Genomic DNA, 20694 nt, shown 5'->3' with positions numbered 1-20694 from the left:
ATTTGTTTGTTTATGTGTATGAGGAGGTGGTCTAATATAACCCGGTATTTCAGGTCAGTCCTGTGTGCAGTCAGTAAGCAATGATACAGACTGGCTGGTGAAGAATTTTGGCCAATTCAGGAGTTTCACCTCATTCTCTGACATCATCAGTCTGAAGAGTGACTTCAATGGAGTGAGTTACACAACATTTACCACACATTCTGATAAGTATTCTGATGCTACAATTTAAAAAATGTAGGATTATAAAAGCTGCTGTTTGATTACTTTGAATTTCTTTTAGTAGTAAAACAGTTGCTATTCAAATTCTTCCTTTTAGTACCTGAAATGTCTTCTTTCACAAAGTTGTGCTACTGTCCTTTCTTCTCTGTCTCTAACTTCATCCCACACATGCTTCCGCTCTGTCTCATTCTTTTAGGTGAATGCAGCAGATGTTCTGACTTCCTCTCAGCTGGCAGAGCTTTGCTCCATACCCTCACAACTCCATGGTCCTCAGGATGTAAACACAGTGATGGCAGTCATTAGTCCAAACCAGTTTGCCTCCTTCTTTGACATCGTCACTCCCAACATCCTGGTACTTACCGATTCTCAGCAGCTGCTTGCCCATTCTTTGGAGTCAGTTAATTAACTTGTTCACTCTTATTTTAGGTTGAAGGTTGAGCTTTAATTCCTGCTGTATTGAAAAATGCAGAACGCATGCACTAGATTTGTCTAATCACTGCACACCTGAGAATTCACAGCAAGCAGAAATCACTCAGAAACTCACAAATTTCACAAAGAAACATAGAGGAAAGTACGGGGTATATATGAGTTGTTTAACTGAGTAAAGTGAGTCTTTAAAACTGAGTCTTAGTCTGGAAAAAGATGCCATGCCCACTCCAGGTAAGGGGAAATGACCTGCCCCAGGTGGAGGAGTATCTTGGGGTCTTGTTCACGAGTGATGGGAAGAGGGATGGTGAGATCGGCCGTAGGCTGGGACAGGCGGCAGCAGTAATGCGGTCACTGTACCGGACTGTAGTGGTGACGAGGGAGTTGAGCCAAAAGGCGCGAAGCTCTCTGTTTACTGGTCGGTCTACATCCCAACCCTCACCTGTGGTCATGAGCTGTGGGTAATGACTGAAAGAATAAGATCACGAATACAAGCGGCGGAAATGACCGGGCCATCCGGGAGGAGCTCGGCCATCTGGGAGGAGCTCGGAGTAGAGCCGCTACTCCTCCACATTGAGAGGAGCCAGCTGAGGTGGTTGATCCGGATGCCCCCTGGACGCCTTCCGGTGGGGTTGTACCAGGCACGGCCTACTGGGATAAGACTTCGGGCTTGTCCTAGGAACCACTGGAGGGATTAAATCTCCAAGTTGGGTGGGAGTGTCTTGGGGTCCCTGGGAATGAGTTGGAGGAAGTTGCGGGGGAACAGGGTCATCTGGGATTCTCTGCTCTGCCAACTGCTACCGCCACCTGAACTGGACTAAGCAGTTAACAATGATGATGAACTGAGTAAAGTGATGCAGGTGAGCAGCAGTGAGGAGCCACTGATCAGTAGACCAGCGATGCAGAGTGCCAGAGTGATGCAGTAGAAGTGACAGAGATTGTGATAGAACCTCCTACCAGCTGCAAAATGCTGCAAGTCACAAGATGGTGGAATGGAAAAGGCACATCAGCCAGAGGATCAGGGTTGAGGTTGCTGCATATGACAGATGTGATGCCTAGAGTCTAAAAGGGTCCTCGCTGTGTAAACAGAAGAACCATCTATCTCAAACTTAAAGATTCAGAAGATAGGACAACTGCATTATATAGAAAGCCACATTGGCCTTAAACAGCACCTGGGCGAGGCTCATGAACTCAGGTAGTTCTGATCAATGCAGATGGAGAAAATTTGAGATTTGAGAGGTACACTGTGCTGGCAGTCAGCCTGGTTTTTCTGCCATAAAGCCGTTCTCTATAGCTGTGCTTTGGAAGCCTCTCAAACCCTTCAGACCTGCAGATATAAACCATCATCCACAAGTACATCTGTATGGACTGTATTCCTTGGAAAAAGGCCACAGATGTGATAACATTAAAAAGACCACTCTTGTAGTCTTGTTGCTGCACAAGCCTCCCCAAATGCTAATTTAACTGATTTTTATCTGATTTACTGCCTGTCAGTGCATTTGTCTGTGCATGGTATCCTGAAGTGAGGCTGACCGAGATCTCCAGTCACTCCACTTTCCTGAAACTGGTTATAAATAGTATCCTCAGGAAGACCAAGGCTCTCAGAATACCTGCTGGGACATGGCCTCAACCACATGAAGGTCTGTTGGCATGGGTGAAAAACTGATTAGGTGGCATGAATCTGTTGACAACCACAAGAAAGATGCATCTGTCACATGTAGGCAAGTCGCTAGCGATTATGTGCTTATGATTCTTGTGTAATCAGGAGTGGGACTATAGTGGGATTTTTGGATAGTGATGTTGTGGTGGCAAAGGTACTCATATCACATCATAGTGGCAGCAGCTATATTGTCCATCCTCACCAGTTTGCAGAAATGTCCAATTAAAAGAGTAGGGCTGCCACAGTGCTGATGTTCCTGATGAATATCTTTGATGAAAATTGGGCAGCCCTATCCACAGCACCCAGGGAGCAGTTGGGGGTTCAGTGCCTTACTCATGGGCACTTCGGTCACGTACCATTGGCTCAGGGGATCGAACCGGCCACCTTATGTTAACAAGGCTGAAACCCCTAACCTCCAGCCCATGACTGCCCCCCACTCATGACTGCCCCATGCATGATGTAATTCTAATTCCTTCTCCTTGTTTGTGTGCTGAAATCTCTTTATCTCAGCGGGATGCATCGCTGTACTCCACCGCGGTGAAGGAAGCTTTCCTCCAGGCGGCTCTGCTGAGAGGTGGGCTGTCCTCTGCAGCAGTTGCTGATTCAGAAGTGCAGCAGTGGGTGACCGTTCGGCTCAGGCCGCTCCTCTCCAGCCTCTCCTCTGCAGATGTAACACCATACTTCAACATCATCAGAGGCAGGAGCTGCAACACCAGACAGACAGCGTAAGAAACATATTCAGAAACAAAATCAGTGTTTCTGAGATTATGTTTAATGTTCTAAGAGCAGAAATTTGAACTGAGAGCTGAATTTTTAATGTAAAGTAAAAGAGAAGAAAGGAAGGAAGTGTCTTGTTTATGTAGGACGACTGTGATTAACTTGTTCCTGTGCTGTAACAGAGTGAGCAGTTTGGACTCTGTGAGACCATCTTTGAGCAGTGACACACAGACTCAAATCTACAGCAACATCCAGCAACTCCTTACGGGTATGCCCTCTTGCTCACTAATTAATAAGAAATATTTCAAACAAAACAGACAATACACAGATCTGTTTGATGGTCTCGTTTTGATTATGTTGTTTTCTGCTCCACAGGGCCAAATGGTTTGGGCTGCTACAGTGGCGGGAGCTTCTATGCCTTCCTCAAGAACTCATTCCTCAGTTTTGGGTTTCCTGACCTGAGTACCTTTTTGTCCCTCATCCCAGGCAGCCGACAGCAAGAGGTACTGCTGAGGAAAATGCAGGATTTAGAGTCAGCCAGTAATACAGTCAATGAGTCATTCAGTAATACTGTTAGTAACCAGTCCATGAATAAATCAGTCAGTAATGATGAGAAATCATCCACGTATCTTTTTCTGTGTAATGGCTGAGTTGCTCTCCTCTGTGCTCTGTAGCTGTTGGGCTCCATCTCTCCAGCAGAACTGAGCGTGTTTCTGAATGGGCCGAACACAGTCAGGAACGGGTCAGACCTCTGCACGCTCCTCAACAACTACAACAGCACCAACCAGTACCTGCAGACGGTACAGCTGTGTCCTCTTTCATTCATTCATTTCTGCAGGTTCTCTCCCAGTTTCACTCTCTGAGACTCGTTTACTGCAGTGGTCCATATGTAAATCTCTCTTTTCTGCCTCTTTCTCTTTTTCCTCCCTCTGTTTCTCTGTGCAGCAGCCAGTTGTATCTGCAGCTGTGGGCAGACAGACGTTGGGGTGCGTTTGGTCTCGTGCTCTCAGCGCGTCGTCTCAGGATGAGGTGGATCAGTGGTTTAATGTCAGACTGGCTCAGTACCTGCCCCTCCTCAGCTCTCAGCTCATCAGCCCCACCCAGCTCAGTGGCGCCTCCTGCCTGTCATACAGGAAACTGTGAGTCTTTGTTTGGTGTAGCGCTAAACTGTTCTCGGAGCACAAATAAAATAACTTTATTATCTAAAATAGTTCAGAAATGACTGATGATTGTATTTCTCTGAGCAGGGTTTCAGTCCTGGGGAACAGCTATAATTACTCAGCCACGGATTTCACTCCAGCTGTTGTGTACAGCTCTATGAAGGCTTATCTGAACAGCAGTGGTAAGCGCAGCTACACTTCTTCTCATTCTGTCTTTCATTGTATATTAACCTCTACTGTGTAGATATGTGTCTGTTTAGATACTGTGCGGTATACACAGTAGTATAGTATATACAGAGTCTGTGTATGTGATTTGCAGATCGCTCTCCCCGCTGCTATAACCCCACCGATCCTCTTCTGAACTCCACTGCCTGGTTTGCCAATAACATTGGCTCCTTCATCACCTTCATCTCCCTCACTGACCTCCAGTCCTTCGTGTCAGACAGCAAGGTAATGTAGGACTTAATGGTATACACACAGTATCACACACATATTGATCTTAAACTTTACTGAGCCTGATTGTGTTCTGTAGATCGGTGTGTTCCTGGAAAACTCAGAGAATATTCGGCTGTTTAACATCTCAAGAATTTCATCTGATGTCACCACATACTACGGCACGCAGCTATACATCCAGAATCCAAACTACAACCCCCTCAGGTACCACACTACACACTAAAACTACAACTATACAACCAGAATCTAAACTTCAGTCTCCTCAGGTACCACACTACACACTAAATACTACAGTTATACATCCAGAATCCTAACTTCAGTCCCCTCAGGTACCACACTACACACTAAATACTACAGTTATACATCCAGAATCCTAACTTCAATCCCCTCAGGTACCACACTACACTCTAAATACTACAGTTATACATCCAGAATCCTAACTTCAGTCCCCTCAGGTACCACACTACACTCTAAATACTACAGTTATACATCCAGAATCCTAACTTCAGTCCCCTCAGGTACCACACTACACACTAAATACTACAGTTATACATCCAGAATCCTAACTTCAGTCCCCTCAGGTACCACACTACACTCTAAATACTACAGTTATACATCCAGAATCCTAACTTCAGTCCCCTCAGGTACCACACTACACACTAAATACTACAGTTATACATCCAGAATCCTAACTTCAATCCCCTCAGGTCCCACACTACACTCTAAATACTACAGTTATACATCCAGAATCCTAACTTCAGTCCCCTCAGGTACCACACTACACACTAAATACTACAGTTATACATCTAGAATCCAAACTTCAGTCCCCTCAGGTACCACACTAAATACTACAATTATACATCCAGAATCCTAACTTCAGTCCCCTCAGGTACCACACTACATTCTAAATACTACAGTTATACATCCAGAATCCTAACTTCAGTCCCCTCAGGTACCACACTACACACTAAATACTACAGTTATACATCCAGAATCCTAACTTCAGTCCCCTCAGGTACCACACTACACACTAAATACTACAGTTATACATCCAGAATCCTAACTTCAGTCCCCTCAGGTACCACACTACATTCTAAATACTACAGTTATACATCCAGAATCCTAACTTCAGTCCCCTCAGGTACCACACTACACACTAAATACTACAGTTATACATCCAGAATCCTAACTTCAGTCCCCTCAGGTACCAAACTACACACTAAATACTACAGTTATACATCCAGAATCCTAACTTCAGTCCCCTCAGGTACCACACTACACACTAAATACTACAGTTACACATCCAGAATCCTAACTTCAGTCCCCTCAGGTACCACACTACACACTAAATACTACAGTTATACATCCAGAATCCTAACTTTATTCCCCTCAGGTACCACACTACACACTAAATACTACAGTTATACATCCAGAATCCTAACTTTATTCCCTTATGCAAATAAACAACAAACATCTATATCACATACTGTATCACCCAGTTTCCTCAGGTTACACGTGCTACACATACTATGCATTCTATACATCTGTTTGTGTCTGTATACATATAGGTTTTTATCTGTCTAAGCTTGTGTGTTTTTGTTTAGTTTGCCAGGTGTGCTCTTGTGTGGAGCTCCTGGCTCCATATTCGTGTCTCTTGGAGCTGCAGACAGCCAAGCCATCCTTGAGAGTATCAGAATATCCTGCCAACAAATTAGTCCAGAGGTAAATTAAGCAATTGGGCCAATTTTCTAACTATTTCAGTGATCAGTCTCTTTCATAACCAGTCATTCTCTAATAATGAGAGTCACCTATAATCCTCCTCTTCACTCAGGTAACAGCAGCTCTTGTTGCAAACCTCCCTGCTTTGTCTACGAATACCATCCAGTCACTCGGCAACCAGAGCATTGCTCTGACTGAGGGCCAGATAAACAATGCTAAACCCAGTGTCATTAATAGTACTCTGCCAGTACTGAGCATCATCACAGGCTGGAACCAGGGTCAGGTCAACAACATCATCCAGAGTGTCATTACTGCAGGATTTAAAGTAAGTGTACATTACACACCACAAGAAGTTTTTTTTTAATGTTTTCTAAATTATTTTCTAAAAATGTGTTATGATGGTTGTACACATTTTACCTGAAAGATATTTTGTTAGTCTGGGTCCATTACTTCAGAAGATGTGATATTAATTATGGTGTGCCTCAAGGTTTCTACGCTTGACCTTAACCTCAACCCAAAATCCAATTCTAACCCTCACCCTGGCCCTAATCCCAAACCTAACCTTAACCAGAACCCAAAATATAATCCTAACCCTCATTTTGGCACTAATCCCAAACCTAACCTTAACATCAACCCAAAACCTAATCCCAATCCTCACCCTGGTCCTAATCCCAAACTTAACCTCAACAAAAAACCTAATGCTGACCCATCATCCTGGCCCTAATCCTAACAGAATTTATTTACTGATTGACAGATCAACAGTGGCTCCTCCCTGGTGACCCTGGGCACACTCATAGCAGGTGTTCCTTCAGCAGCCATCTCCAGCATCTCATCCACTGAGCTTCTGACCGTGTCCCACAATCCAACATTCATCAACAACATTCTGTCAGCACCAGTGATTCTGCAAGAAACATACGTCCAGAAGGTGCTCATTCACAGACACCAGCACACATTCTACAGGATTCTGTCAATCCAAAAAATTATAAACACATCTAGAAATTATACACATGCATCATACAGCCAACCGCCCCATGCATACTACAACCACATTTACTCTACAAGAAAAAAAGATACATTTAATCAGCCAGTTCTTTTCACACCTTCTCTTCCAGATTGTCTCTGTGGACCAGACTAAAGTGGTGGAGAATGTCCCGGATGCGTTGGCAGGGTATATCCCACCAGTGCTGCTGACGTCTCCCACCTCTGTTAATGTTACTCTCATCAACAAGAAGAGCTGGAGAGCAGAACAGGTAACAGAACATATTCTCTCAGAATGCATTGTTTTTAGCGATGATGTAACACTGCTTGAGGTATAAGTATGAAAAGTCTTAGGAACACGTTTAGATGCGTTTTTGTTTCTTTCTTTTTACTAGGCGGTGGTGTTGTTCAGCTCAGTGGCCAGCGCCAGTGACAACACAGAAGAGTGAGTTAACGCAAGCCAAGCAGAAAATACATTTAATCCTTCCATTATCCAACCACACTGGATGTTTACATGCCGTTTTCTGGACTAAGAAATACAGGTTTTTGTTTTTAATTGTGTGGGTCTCACCCTGCAGGCTGTCTGAATCAATACTGCAGGGATTCACCTGCAGCTCGGTTCAGAAACTACCACGGTCAAAAGTCACACAGCTGGTGAGAGCCTGCAGACCACGTGCTGGCAGGAACAAGGTCTTCCTGAAAGAGCCTCAGGTACTAACACATTCTGCCCACTCTTTGTGCCCAAAACTGGCACACGGGCCTAAATGCATGGTTTATGGGCTATGTGATGACTAAAATGCAAAATCCCCTTCTCTTCCTTGTGGAAATGCTTTTGAAAGAAGGCTGTGCAAAAAGACGGTGATGATACACATGAGGCTTGTAACACTACCAGTTTGTGCAACCAGTGTTGGCTGGTTTTGCATTGATTTTCCTCCACTGATTAAATACGGGCATGCATTTGAAGTACGGTCTCAAAAGAGTAAGATCCGTGCAGTGAATCGCCACATACACACTAGCGAACGCACACATACTAGGGGGCGGTGAGCACATTTGCCCTGAGCGGTGGGCAGCCCTGTCTATAGCGCTTGGGGAGCAGTTGGGGGTTTGGTGTCATTTCAGACACTGACATGGAGTCAGACAACAGACATACTGTTGGCTCTGGGGTTCAAACCGGCACACAAGGCTGGTCCCCTAACCCCCAGCCCACAACTGCCCTAGGTGTGAGTGTCCTGTCTTAAGTATTCTGATGTGAATCCCTACAAGAATGCAAGAGGCATCAGGATTGGAGCATTGATTTATGGGTAGTCTGTAGTAGTGAAAATCAACCAAAGCACTCAGGCTTTCTCTTTCTTGGCGATGCCAACTGGCCACTTATTCCTTCATGCTGGCTCTGGTTATTGGCTGCATGTAGTGTCTGTTTAGTGCCACTATTGGAGCCAAGTAGTCTTGCTGCTCTGCCAGAGTGAGACCAAGGGCTGTGGGACTGTCTTCTTCCAGCTGAGCTACCACTGTGCCATGCTGCCAGTGATGTGAGGCTCTAGTGGTTCTGTTTGCCAAGATGTGAAAGCTTGGGTATCGTCTTACACAGGCCCTAGCTAACTGTCTAAGGTGTTTGAAAGCCTAACTTCTAAGGAGGTTGACCTACAGTGGGCTTTTATTTATAGTCCATTGTGTTTTCATTTTCAAGTATTTCCAGAATTAAGTGTCATCGGGGCAGCGTCCCAAAAACAGTCATATTTTTAGGACTGTCTTACTGTTTTGAGAGTTTAAATGACCACTTGTTCTGACAGTGAAGTGGTATTTTGGAGTTGAAGAAAGAGGATGTCAAAGAGAAATCCTACTATGACAACGATGTAACTTAGTGTGTTCTGTGTTGCAGCTGACCTGCATGTACAACTACATGAAAGACGATTCATCTCTGAACTTCACTGATTTACCTGCTGACATGCTTCTCTACTACAGGTGTGTGACACAGTCACAGTCTTCACTGCTGTCCGAATCTAAGCTATACTGAAGTAAACATGATCAGGGCTGTAGTTATTAATTTATCCATTTATCTGCATTTCTCATGCATTCAAAGCATGACTCAGAGTGACTCAAAGGCAGGCAGATGCTTAGCATGGCAACAAGTGCCGTTTTGAATAAATACACTATTTCTGCTAAATTACAGGGAATATTGAGTCTAAAATGAATTTTGCAAGTTTATGAACCACCACCTTCATGCCAACAAACTCTTGCAAGGAGTGGCAGGAGAAAGTTTTTTCATCATTAGTTCAATCTCACATTAAAATTATGAGGAAAAGTGAAGTAAATTTAAATTTATTTTCAACAAAACCACAATTATTATTGGAACCCCTGCATTTAGTACTTTGTGCCACTCTCTTTGCCAACATAACAGCAATGAATCTTCTCCTATAATGCTGGTCCATTTTGTGTGGATTTGGACATTTGTTTTGGATCATTGTCCAGCTGGAAGATCAACCCCAACCCAATTTTATTTTTTGGCAGCGGCAGGTTTTATTTTCATTTCAAATTTTCTGGTGCTTCATGGAGTCCGTAATGCTATATATATCCTAACAAGGTTCCCAGGAGGGAAAACAGCCCTAAATACCACACATCCCTGTTCCAAAGTTCAAATAGCATCTAGCAACTTCCAGGCACTTAGTTTGTGGTTAGATGAAAGAAAAATCTTCCTCTTGCATGACTTCCAAATATGACTTTGGCAGTGCAGTGTTGTCGAATAGTAGTTTTGGAGACTTGGACTCATTGCAGTTATAGACTCCACAATATGAGAATCTGCTAATTAACCACAAAGATATTTTTTAATTACCTTTTTCTTTTACCAATATTTACCAGATATGTTTTTTTAGTTGATTATTGTGGATGCTGCTTATCTGTTATGTGTTTTTGTGTTTGTTTGAATTGCAGCTATGAGAAGGTGCAGAAGGTGAACTGCAGGTCGTATTTCACAGCTCTGGGTGGAGCAGATTTCTCGGTTCTTTCCAGCATCCTCAACAGACAGTCAATCTTATTCCAGAATGCACAGAACTGCCTGGTAAAACATATACCTTTGCATAGCCACACAGTATCTCAAAACTTGAGAGACCACATGCAATGCTAAAGTAAGAAAAATGTTTATTGGCACTGAATGGCTATAGGCACACCAGTCAAGCTACAAAACATTTACTGACAGAGGTGAATTTTTAGTCAAAACTCTTCCTCAGGCAACAACAGAGAAGATACAAGTAAATTTATATGTAACTGTGGTAATTCAGCTTCTGACTTACCCCAGAGAACACAGGAGACCAGACAAGGAGTGAGCGAGGGCTTAAAAATAACTGGAGTTAGATCTTAAAGAAACTCAAATTATAGTCCAGCTTTGCAGCTTTCGTTTAGTGTCCATATCCCCATGTCATCTGCTCACGGTCCCACCAAGGTGTGGCCTCTCACCATGGGAACTGGAAACATTTACATTTACATTTATGGCATTTGGCTGACGCTCTTATCCAGAGCGACTTACAATTTGATTGTTTTACACAGGAAGGTGAAGGTGGTGTTAGGACTCTTGCCCAAGGACTCTTATTGGTGTAGTGTAGGGTGCTTACCCAGGTGGGGGATTGAACCCCAGTCTACAGCGTAGAAAGCAATGGTGTTACCCACTACACTAACCAACCACCACGACCAAGACCATAAATAATATTATTAATATTAAAGACAGGTGTACTTTATTGTCTTTAGTCTACTTCTGATCCTCTGCCTCCCCCAAATGTCTGCTACAGCAGCATTAAGTAAATAAATAACATTACAGTTACACCAGCACAATGGTATACCAATAGATGTCTGTATGGTCCCAGCCCGTACCTCTGGGCGGAGGGCGACAGCAGAGGACGACTGCAGCGAGGTGCTATAAGTTCAGGGATCTCCAATTCCTAGAAGCCCTCGGGCTGATTAGACCCCAACCTGGCACACCTGTGGACTCCTCTACTTAAGACTATAGCAAACACTAGCCCTTTGCCACACTTCTGTAGAGGGGTGACCAGTACAGTACTTAGCCCAGATGGGTATTGAAATGAAATGAAATGGAAAGGAAGGGAAAAGAAAAGAGGGCTGGAAAAAACAAAAGAGGGTAATTGCCCTGAAACTACCTAAAAACCAAAAGACAGCTTGATCAACAAATGTCTCCAAGCCATACAAAAAGCCTTTGCTCAACTAAGAGAAAACAGGTGAAACATGAAGTGTGCCTTCCTCTTTCACTTTTCTGTCTCAGCCTTTGTTTGACTACACTGCTTTCAGCGTCCCCTTTGTTTGCCTTGTTCCAGCCTTTTTTATTTCCCATTCATTGATGTGTGCATCAGCGGTTCATGCCCGGCTCTGGGTCACCTCAACTCCAACATGCACAATCACCAAATTCACACTCAATCGCCTCAATAAATTCATTTCAGACACTTTCTCACGGGCTTTACTTCTCTGCACTGGGGTCCACCTCCCTGCCGTCCTGTAACAGCTTCCTCTGGTCTTCAACATATAAATACGTTCCTCTTACAAGACCTGATGTGCACAGCCTTAATCAGCTCCTACTGGAGCTCAGGTTTCTACAACTGTAAGACACCTCCTGGCTGTTTTTCATTGTGCTTCCTTGTACCCAGGAGAGGTTCTGTCTTTCCTAAATATAGACACTGATTTCTGTACACAAGTGCACTCTCAGTCCTTCTCACACTCAACTGCCTTCTATGCTCTTGTAGGGTATATCAGGTTTGAGTCTGAACAGCACTCAGGTGGAGGTTCTGGGTAATATGGCCTGCACACTGGACTCCACCTATATTCAGAACTCTGACCCACTCATCCTGGAGAAACTGAAGAACTGTGGAGATCTTTCTGACTCTCAGGTCACCGCCATACAGACACTGCTCTACACTGGCAACACTACTTACGGGTAAAGAAGACCTATAAAACTATAGATACATACATATACATACAACTATAGATACATAGACATAGATAGATACATACAGATATGTTTTGTGTATATGGTGCAAAGCTGTAGAAACATGTTCCAAAATGTGATGGACGTTTTACCTATGTTTTTTATTTTTCAACACAATATCAACATGAGTGATTGTAGGTATGATAGGAATAACTCAAAAACTATATTACATACTGTTGATGTTATATATACGCCACTATGTTTATCCTCAGTAATCGCTCATCATGGAATGTAGACACTCTGAACAAGCTGGGCATCCTGCCCCTCTACCTCAAACGAGACTTCTGGAACCAGATTAGCTCTGTATGTAAACCTGTTCATTTGATAATAGTTTATTTCCGCTTACACTCATTCTCCTTTGTTTATTAAGTGTTTTCTGAAGGCTCATTTTCTGATAGTTGGATGTCTTATGTAAACTCTTTTCCTTTGTGTTTAAGACTACAAAGAAAACATTCCTGAAGTCATTCATTCCATTCCTGAGGAAGCAGAAGATCCAGATACTGAAGTTAAAGAGATTCTTTACAGAATTCAACATTAATTTCAAAGTCAGCGGCCGTGCGATAACAGGTAACCACATTGCAGTATAAACACACACTGACACGCAGGGGTTATAGATTGTTATTAAGTTCACCGTGTCTCCTGTGGCTAAGCTGGTGATCCTAAGCCAGGGTTCAAGCCAAGTCTCCCAGTTCTTTAACCGCTCACCTGTGAGAGGTACTAGCTCATAAGCTTAGTATAAGAAATCTCTTTTCTGTACGAAATAGTTTCACAAATTCAGATGTCAACTTGAGTGTGCAAACTCAAGACTTAGCAACTGAGACAAGTCAGAACCTCACTTAAATATAGGAGAGCACAGGTTTAGGTGACCAACCTTAATTAGTTTTAGATAGCCACCATCTTCTGGTGGCTACCTGGGGCATTGAAGCGGACCTCCTTACAGAGTAAAAAATGTATAGTGAAAATTTCTCTGAGGTCCTTTTTCTTGGTCCACATCACACCTAAAACCTCTCACTCTCTCTCTCTCTGTCTCTCACAGCATGCACTACAGGCAACATCACGGAGGCAACAATTGCAGATCCCTCGTTCCCTCTCGGCTATGACTCCACCCAGTTTGATGCTTGCCTGGAGATTACCATCTTGAAGGACAATCTGGCAGCCATCACTGACAAAGTGGTAGACACCAGCTTCCAGACAGTCATTCTGAACAAACTAAACCAGGTCAGCATTAATATCAGTATGAACAGCACAGAATTGAGTAGGTTGTTTGAGTGGTTGTGTGTGTCAGGTATAGTTCTCTGAACTGACTGACAGTGTGTGTTGGTTTGGTTGATGACGAGTGACAAATTACAGCCAATAAAGCAGCCTAGGTAAAGTGTTAGGCCACCCAAGTCCCAAGGACACTGGAACACTGTTCTTCCTAAAGATATTCCTTCAAATGGTGTTTTGATGATGGAGTGTTCAACTGGGTTGAGATCTGGTGACTGACAAGGCTTTAACTTTTTTTATATATAATTTTCACACTCACCAAACCATTCAGAGACCCCCTCATGCCCTGTAGGGGCATTATATTCCATGAGACCACTCCTATCAGGATAGAAATGTTTCATTGTAGGATAAAGGTAATCAATTAGGCTTAATAGAGTGTACAGATTTGTAGTGACCTTTCCTTCTAGAGCAAAGGTTCATTTTAGTTGTTGACCCAAATCCCAAAAGAGAAATCTGATACCCAACGGGGGGCCCAAGTTGAGAATCATTGGAAAATTATTACTATTAGTAATTTAGTAAAAATTTTTGGCTTTTGGCTTTTACAACGGGGTATCAGTGTATGTTCAAAGAATTATAAAGGAATTGTTCTATTTGTCACAGACAGTTGTTGGTAAGATATGTGTGTAAGTAATAAGCTACAGCTTCTTGAAACAGGCAAAGTGCTATCAGCCCCTTAATGTGGCAACCTGGCGTAAACACATCCATGACCCAAATTGGGTTACAACCCATAGTTTAAGAAGCACTGTTCCCGAGGGCACCACTGAACCCAAACCATACCAGCAGAATCCCCGCACATGATAAGTGGTTCAGCTGTGCTGTGGGTTGGGTGGCAGGGCAAGTTTCTTACATGGTTTGGCATCCTTGAATTTGTAAAAGGTGCTACACAAATTTAATGTATTATTTATAATTATAACTGTTTCTATTGAGGCCCTAGTCAGTTGAGCATCCTGTCTGAAGTTCCTGCTCAATGTCCCAAAAAATAAACCCTCTTTCACAATCACTTAGCGCTATTTCGATCCAAAATCAAGGTCAACTGGGCCTGGTCAGCATGCCACAGTGCATGGTATAATGCCAACTACTCAACTGTATCCTCAGCAGTACACTTGTCTCCAAGCATCTGCACTCGTTATGTTTATCCGCTCATTTATTCAGGTTTTTCTTCTGGATGTCTATGATGATGCTGGATCTATGTGTTCAAGTTCTGCCCATTCTAGTGTTTTGTGTTGTGGTTTGTGAGTTGTTGACGGGATGTGTGTGTGTTGCAGCTCTACCCATCAGGCCTTCCAGAAAGTGTGGTGCAGCTACTTGGCTCCACGTCTCGTGTGGCCACTGTTAGTGACATCAGCAAGTGGAACATCACCACAATCGACACACTGTCCTCTCTGATGAACTCAGATAATGGAGACTGGACCTCAGACCAGGTAGCACATCTACAGGTGTTTCTATGTGGGATGGACTGGAATATTTGGTGTTGCAGTGTGGGCTAAAACATTACTACAGGTTACTGGAGCTGGTAACAGGAAAAGCCAGACCCTGTTTTTTGTATGAAAACTGAAAAATATGATGCCGTTTTGTGTTGTAGAGTAAAGCTGTGATTATGAAGTATCTGAGTGTGCCTGGAAACGCTCTGGGAACTGATGAGATAAACGCAGTCGGCTCCAACCTCTGTTCTTTGGATGTCAGCGTCCTCAAAACCATCACTGCTGACAGCCTGAGGTAATTACACACATATCAGAATTATATAACATACACAGATTGTTGAGGTCTTCACATTGGATACCACGCAAGACTCAAATACTGAGGTGGGGTGAGGAGGTGGCCAGTAGCCTAGCAGTAGGAAAAGTCGGCCATCGACCGGTTCAAATCCCACAACTGACTAGGTATACCTGGTTGTGCCCTTGGCAAGGCACCCAACCCCCCCACTGCCCCAGGTTAGGCAGCAAGATGACAAATTTCCATTGTAGGACCAAATACATAACATAACAACATAATATTAAAAAGAACATTTCCTATGGCTGCTTTGCTAATTCAAGAATGATAATAATAATACATTTTATTTAAATATAGCTTCTTGTTCAAGAGCTTAAAGCACTTTAGACATTAAAGCTTATAAATAGAAATGTGCAAATGTGGGCATCCATAATTAAACGCAATTACAGATAGTTAAAAGCAGTTCCGATAATTTACTTGCTCAAGTGAATTTGTGTTTAAGTCAATATTGATGAAACATGACATTTTGAACAGGAAGGGCTGTATGTTTTTGTTGTAATTACCTCAGCATGAAATATCTGAGTTTGAAGAATTGGATGGATGTTCTATGTGATTTCATTGGTCTACAGATTTTGCTGCTTTCTGTAGCTATGTGTCTCACACCCAATGTATCAATGTATAGGAATCTCTCAATCAATAATCAATGTAGGAATATCACAGGTTTGAGTTGTAGAGCTCTTTTCTGTAAAATACACCCATCTGATGTTTTCTTTTTTGCTTTCTGCAGGAAAGCAAACTCTGTGAATGTATCCTCGTGTTCCATTGATCAGAAATCAGCTCTGTACAGCGTCGCCAACTCCTCATTCAGCACTCAACGCAGCGACCCCACAGCGTTCTACCAGCTCATCAGCTCTTACCTGGGTAAATATACATATCTTATACACAGACTAATGCTATACACTACACTACCACCACACTCACTGCCCATTTTATCAGTTCCAACAATGTTCTGGATCACCACAGGACTTCCACAGAGCAGTGACCTCCACTGACCGTATAGTTTCTCTCTGTAGTTCTACAATTACAGACCATCTGTTTCTCTGCATACCTTCTCTCCATGTCCGGAACCTCGGAGTTATCTTTGACCCTACACTCTCTTTGACATCCACATCAATTCCATTGTTAAAACAGCATTTTTCCATCTTCATAATATTTCTTGCCTCCAACCGTTTCTCAGCCAAGCCGACATAGAAACGCTTGTGTGCATTAGTGCCGTCACGGCTGGACGACTGCAATGTTCTCTTTTCTGGCCTCCCTGTCAAAACGCTCAGTTACAGTATGTTCAAAATGCTGCTGCTAGGATCGTCACCTTTTCAAAACAGAATGACCACATCACACCTGTCCTTTGAGATCACAAAATCTAGGCCTTCTTTATGTTCCTAGATTTAAATTGGCTTCTATGGGTGGTCGATCATTTAATGTAGTAACTCCCAAGTTATGGAATACTCTCCCACAGTCTATTTGGGATGCAACCTCTCTGTCTTCATTCAAATCTCTGTTAAAGACTTGTTTTCACTGTGTTATCGTTGTTCCATTTATACTTGAATGTTTACCTGTATTGTCCTTTTGTTTAATATGTTGATTTTCTTTGAAAGCGTCCTTCAGCAGGGAAAGGTGCTATATAAATAAAAGTGATGATGATGATGAGCACCATATCAGTGTTACTGCAGTGCTGAGAATGACCCATCACCCAAATAATACCTGCTCTGTTGTGGTCCAGAACATCACTGAAACTGATAAAACGGACATGAGTGTAGAAACACGGAGGTAGTTTTAATGAAGTGGCCAGTCTGTGATATAAATAATATTTATCATCATGTATATGATTATTATATATGATATAAAGTCAATATATATGATATTTGCTTCTAACTGGTAAACATCCTTTTTGTAAAAAAAAACAAACAAACAAACAAACAAACTACATTAGTCACATCTGGACCTAAATAATCCCAGGAATTCTGATACACACTGAAAAAACAAGTAATTCAAAATGAATGTCAACATGTTCATTGACCCTAGCAAAGCCTTCCACTGTGTTGACCTTGTGAAATTATGTGATGTCCTGAGTATCTCATTGTTCCTGTAATGAGGAACCTCTGCAGATCACTGATCAATAAGCTACAGTCATGACTGAAAATTGACAGACTGGTTGCTCATCGATAAAGGAGATGCCTATTGTTGACAATACTTGTCAAACCTGCATGCTGCACATGATTGAGGATGCAAGAAACATCAATAACTTACCACTGATCGAGAAGATGTAGATGTGTTGAACAGCTTCCGTCTACTTGAACCAGTTATCAACATTGTCTCTCTACAATCAAAGATCAGAATTGTCCAGGCTGTGGTCTTGTTCTTCATGCATGTGAACAGTGTTGTTAAAGACCTGTGAGAGTACTTGGGCAATAAAGAAAACAAAGAAATGGGTCCTCGAACAAATAAAGCCTCATTCTTCATTTGGTTGCCAGGGGATAATTACTCAAAGCAGGTTTTTTTGGTTTAGTCAGTTAACTTAAGCTCAAATTTAAGCCTGCTTCATAGGAAAAGAGCTGGAGGACATTCCTACTAGACAATTCTTATCTCTGGGCTTAAGTAATCTACCTAACTGAGAAAACTGTGTTCCTCGAGATATGTTGTGGGAGGTACTACTCCAGGCCATTCGATCTCTGTACTCCCAGAGTGAGAGCTGTGTCCGTATACTCAACATTAAGTCAGACTCTTTCAGTGTTAGTGTTGGACTCTTCCAGGGTTGTGCCCTGTCTCCACTCCTGTTCGTGATATTCATGGACAGAGTGTGAGGGCGTAGCCGGGGTCAAAAGGGCATTATGTGTGGAGGCCAGAGGGTGGCATCTCTGCTATTTGCAGATGATGATGCTCTTTTAGCTGGATCACATGGATGTCTCCAGCGCTCACTGGAGTGGCTTGGGGTCCCCGGGAATGAGCTGGATAAACTTGCGGGGGATAGAGTCATCTTGGATTCTCTGCTCTCCCATCTGGTACCGCAACCCTATCTGGACTAAGCGGTTAACGATGATAATAATAATAATAATAATAATAATAATAATAATAATACATTTTCTAAACAGGCCAGGTTAGTTCGTCTTGGGCTAGGTTCATTTTTATTATTGTTAATGGATACAGGTTCGTTCATCTGTTTTCATACAGCTCCTCCTAAATTAAGTTTGCTTGTGTGTCTCTGTGTGTTTAGGTGGAGCTCCTGTGGAGGACATACGAGCTCTTTCTACTCAGAACGTCAGCATGGACATCAGTACCTTCATGAGTCTGAACCCTGCTGTGCTCATGGTATGAAATACAGTTGACTGCAAAAGAAAAATAATTTTCTCACAATGTCAGAAAATGAAAGTATGAAAAGTGAAAAATGAGAGTTTACTGTCGTTTACAGTAGTCAGGTACAAGAGCTATTTAAATGAAAGAACATGTTCAGGGCAATAAGTGGTTCTGCCCTCGTGGCATAACTGTGATAATCTTTGCGTAATAATTGGCTAGACCAAGGAACTGCCTCACTTGTTTGACAAGGGTGCCTTGGGGAATTCCTCGATTGCCTTTGTGCTCTTTACCTGGGTTAATACACCCTGCCATGACCTTGAATACCAGGTACTGAAAAAAGGTTACAGAAATTCTCAAGTTTTAGTTTTAAACCAGGATCCATGAGGAAATTCAGTACTTTGCAAAAAATCTGGGGAAACAGCTTTAATACAACAGCATATTACCTTTGTGCCTTTGTGCTCGTGTTTCAGACCCTGAGTGTGACAACAGTGCGTGATCTGCTGGGAATGAATCTGGACAGCCTGAAGCTGTTTGAGAACAGCACAGCCGTGCAGTCCTGGATCTCTCAGCAGTACAAGACGGAGTTGGCCACCCTGAACATCGGACTTGTGGGAGGCAAAGACGATCCCGTCAGCTCTACAACTGCAGCCACTAATGTTACGACACCACTGACTCATGCCGCAATCACTCAGACCAACTACACAGTCAATGCTACAGCTCAGGGTAAGACACTGTACCTGCTCTTTCTCAGAAGGAGTAGGGTTCCACTTCATGAAATGAGGAGGTGGTCAGAATGTTACGCCTGACCGGTGCCTGATTACTATCGCAGTGACTGTAGTGCACATTATGTACTGAGAGAGAAACAGAAACAATGAACTGAAGTGAAATGTTTCATGGAGAACTTTATTGAGTCCTATAACTGACTTTGAAGTGTGTGTGTGTGTGTGTGTGTGTGTGTGTGTGTGTGTGTGTGTGTGTGTGTGTGTATCTGTTTCAGGTTCAGCTGTTGTACATCGTGGTTCAGGACTGTGGCTCATCTCTCTGTGTGTAGGACTTCTGACCATCACACTGCACACACTACAATAACCATCTACCCATCTAACAGCTTCTTACATTCACTGACCCTGGACACTATAACCACATCCACCTTATAGTTACTCACCATGTTTCTCTGTTATCTGAGTGTTAATATTCTTCATTTACTGTACTTTAATTTAAAATCAGTTTTTCTCAAGCATTAGATTTGTTTTATATATGAATTACTCTGCAATCATAAATTATTAGTAATATTTAAGTATTTTCTGTAGGTCTTTGATCATGTTGTTTCTTAATATTATAGTGTAATTAATCTGTTGTGCTATATTGATTCTAAATATTGGGGCGGGACTAACTGACATTTTTAAATTCTTAAATTAAAATGATTGCCGATTATGAAACATTTATCCCTGATTAATCTGAGCTTCGTTATTAAACTTCACATTGATTCTCAATAAAATTAACATGCAAACATTAATTTCAAGTGTGTTGCTTATTAGTGCATAATAAAGAAAAATGAAAATAATCAGGAAATCAGGAAATATGAAGCAGAAAATAATGCATTAAAGTCTGTACACTGTATTTTATATACTAGTACTGTGGGGTTGTTCTTGCTCATGAATGTTCTCAAGTGTAAATACAGAGCTACACTGTTATTTTCTATCGACTGAAAATGTGTCTGAATTTAAAATGAATTTAAATAGCAATAAAATGACATATTTCAGTGGGAAAGTGTTGAAAATCAGAAGAGAAAGTAGGGATTCGTAAATCCACTTTAACAGGCCGTCTCACTGGCCATGATGGAGTGATGTTCATCACAAACACTGCTTCCAAAAAATGTGTCACACACGAAATGTGGGCTCTTGGTTCCTCCTCGTCTGAACAGATGGAGCATACTAAACAAGTGAGAACAGGTCTGCACTCACGTGCCTGTCTCTTTAGGACGCAGTGTGTTTTAAAACTGTTATTTTATTATTCATCATTTTAATGTGGGACAATAAATAACAGATAATACA

General features: G+C 42.4%; 1 protein-coding gene across 1 annotated transcript; it reads left to right on the top strand.

The window, feature by feature from the left end:
• Window positions 1-508: 508 nt before the first annotated feature.
• On the top strand, window positions 509-19729 carry LOC108414091. The gene is made up of 27 exons (XM_037543368.1): window positions 509-571; window positions 2816-3030; window positions 3205-3290; window positions 3398-3525; window positions 3697-3822; window positions 3968-4161; window positions 4270-4364; window positions 4502-4632; window positions 4715-4839; window positions 6240-6357; window positions 6467-6679; window positions 7109-7279; window positions 7467-7604; window positions 7728-7777; window positions 7911-8043; window positions 9212-9294; window positions 10261-10387; window positions 12075-12265; window positions 12529-12619; window positions 12754-12883; window positions 13353-13534; window positions 14848-15003; window positions 15165-15298; window positions 16080-16213; window positions 18564-18658; window positions 19114-19366; window positions 19695-19729. The coding sequence occupies exons 1-27, from the start codon at window positions 509-511 to the stop codon at window positions 19727-19729; spliced, it is 3597 nt and encodes a 1198-aa protein (XP_037399265.1).
• Window positions 19730-20694: the final 965 nt, after the last annotated feature.

The sequence above is a fragment of the Pygocentrus nattereri genome, chromosome 12, assembly GCF_015220715.1.
Source record: "Pygocentrus nattereri isolate fPygNat1 chromosome 12, fPygNat1.pri, whole genome shotgun sequence".
NCBI classification, from domain to species: domain Eukaryota; kingdom Metazoa; phylum Chordata; class Actinopteri; order Characiformes; family Serrasalmidae; genus Pygocentrus; species Pygocentrus nattereri.
Note: the sequence above shows the minus strand (reverse complement) of the source record. Positions and strands in the feature narration are given on the sequence as shown.

Coding starts and splice junctions, on each gene's coding strand:
- LOC108414091 (XM_037543368.1), top strand. CDS start 509: ATGGCAGTCATTAGTCCAAACCAGTTTGCCTCCTTCTTTGACATCGTC. Junction 10,388..12,074: donor AGAATGCACAGAACTGCCTG/GTAAAACATATA, acceptor ATGCTCTTGTAG/GGTATATCAGGTTTGAGTCT. Junction 15,299..16,079: donor ATCACTGCTGACAGCCTGAG/GTAATTACACAC, acceptor TGCTTTCTGCAG/GAAAGCAAACTCTGTGAATG.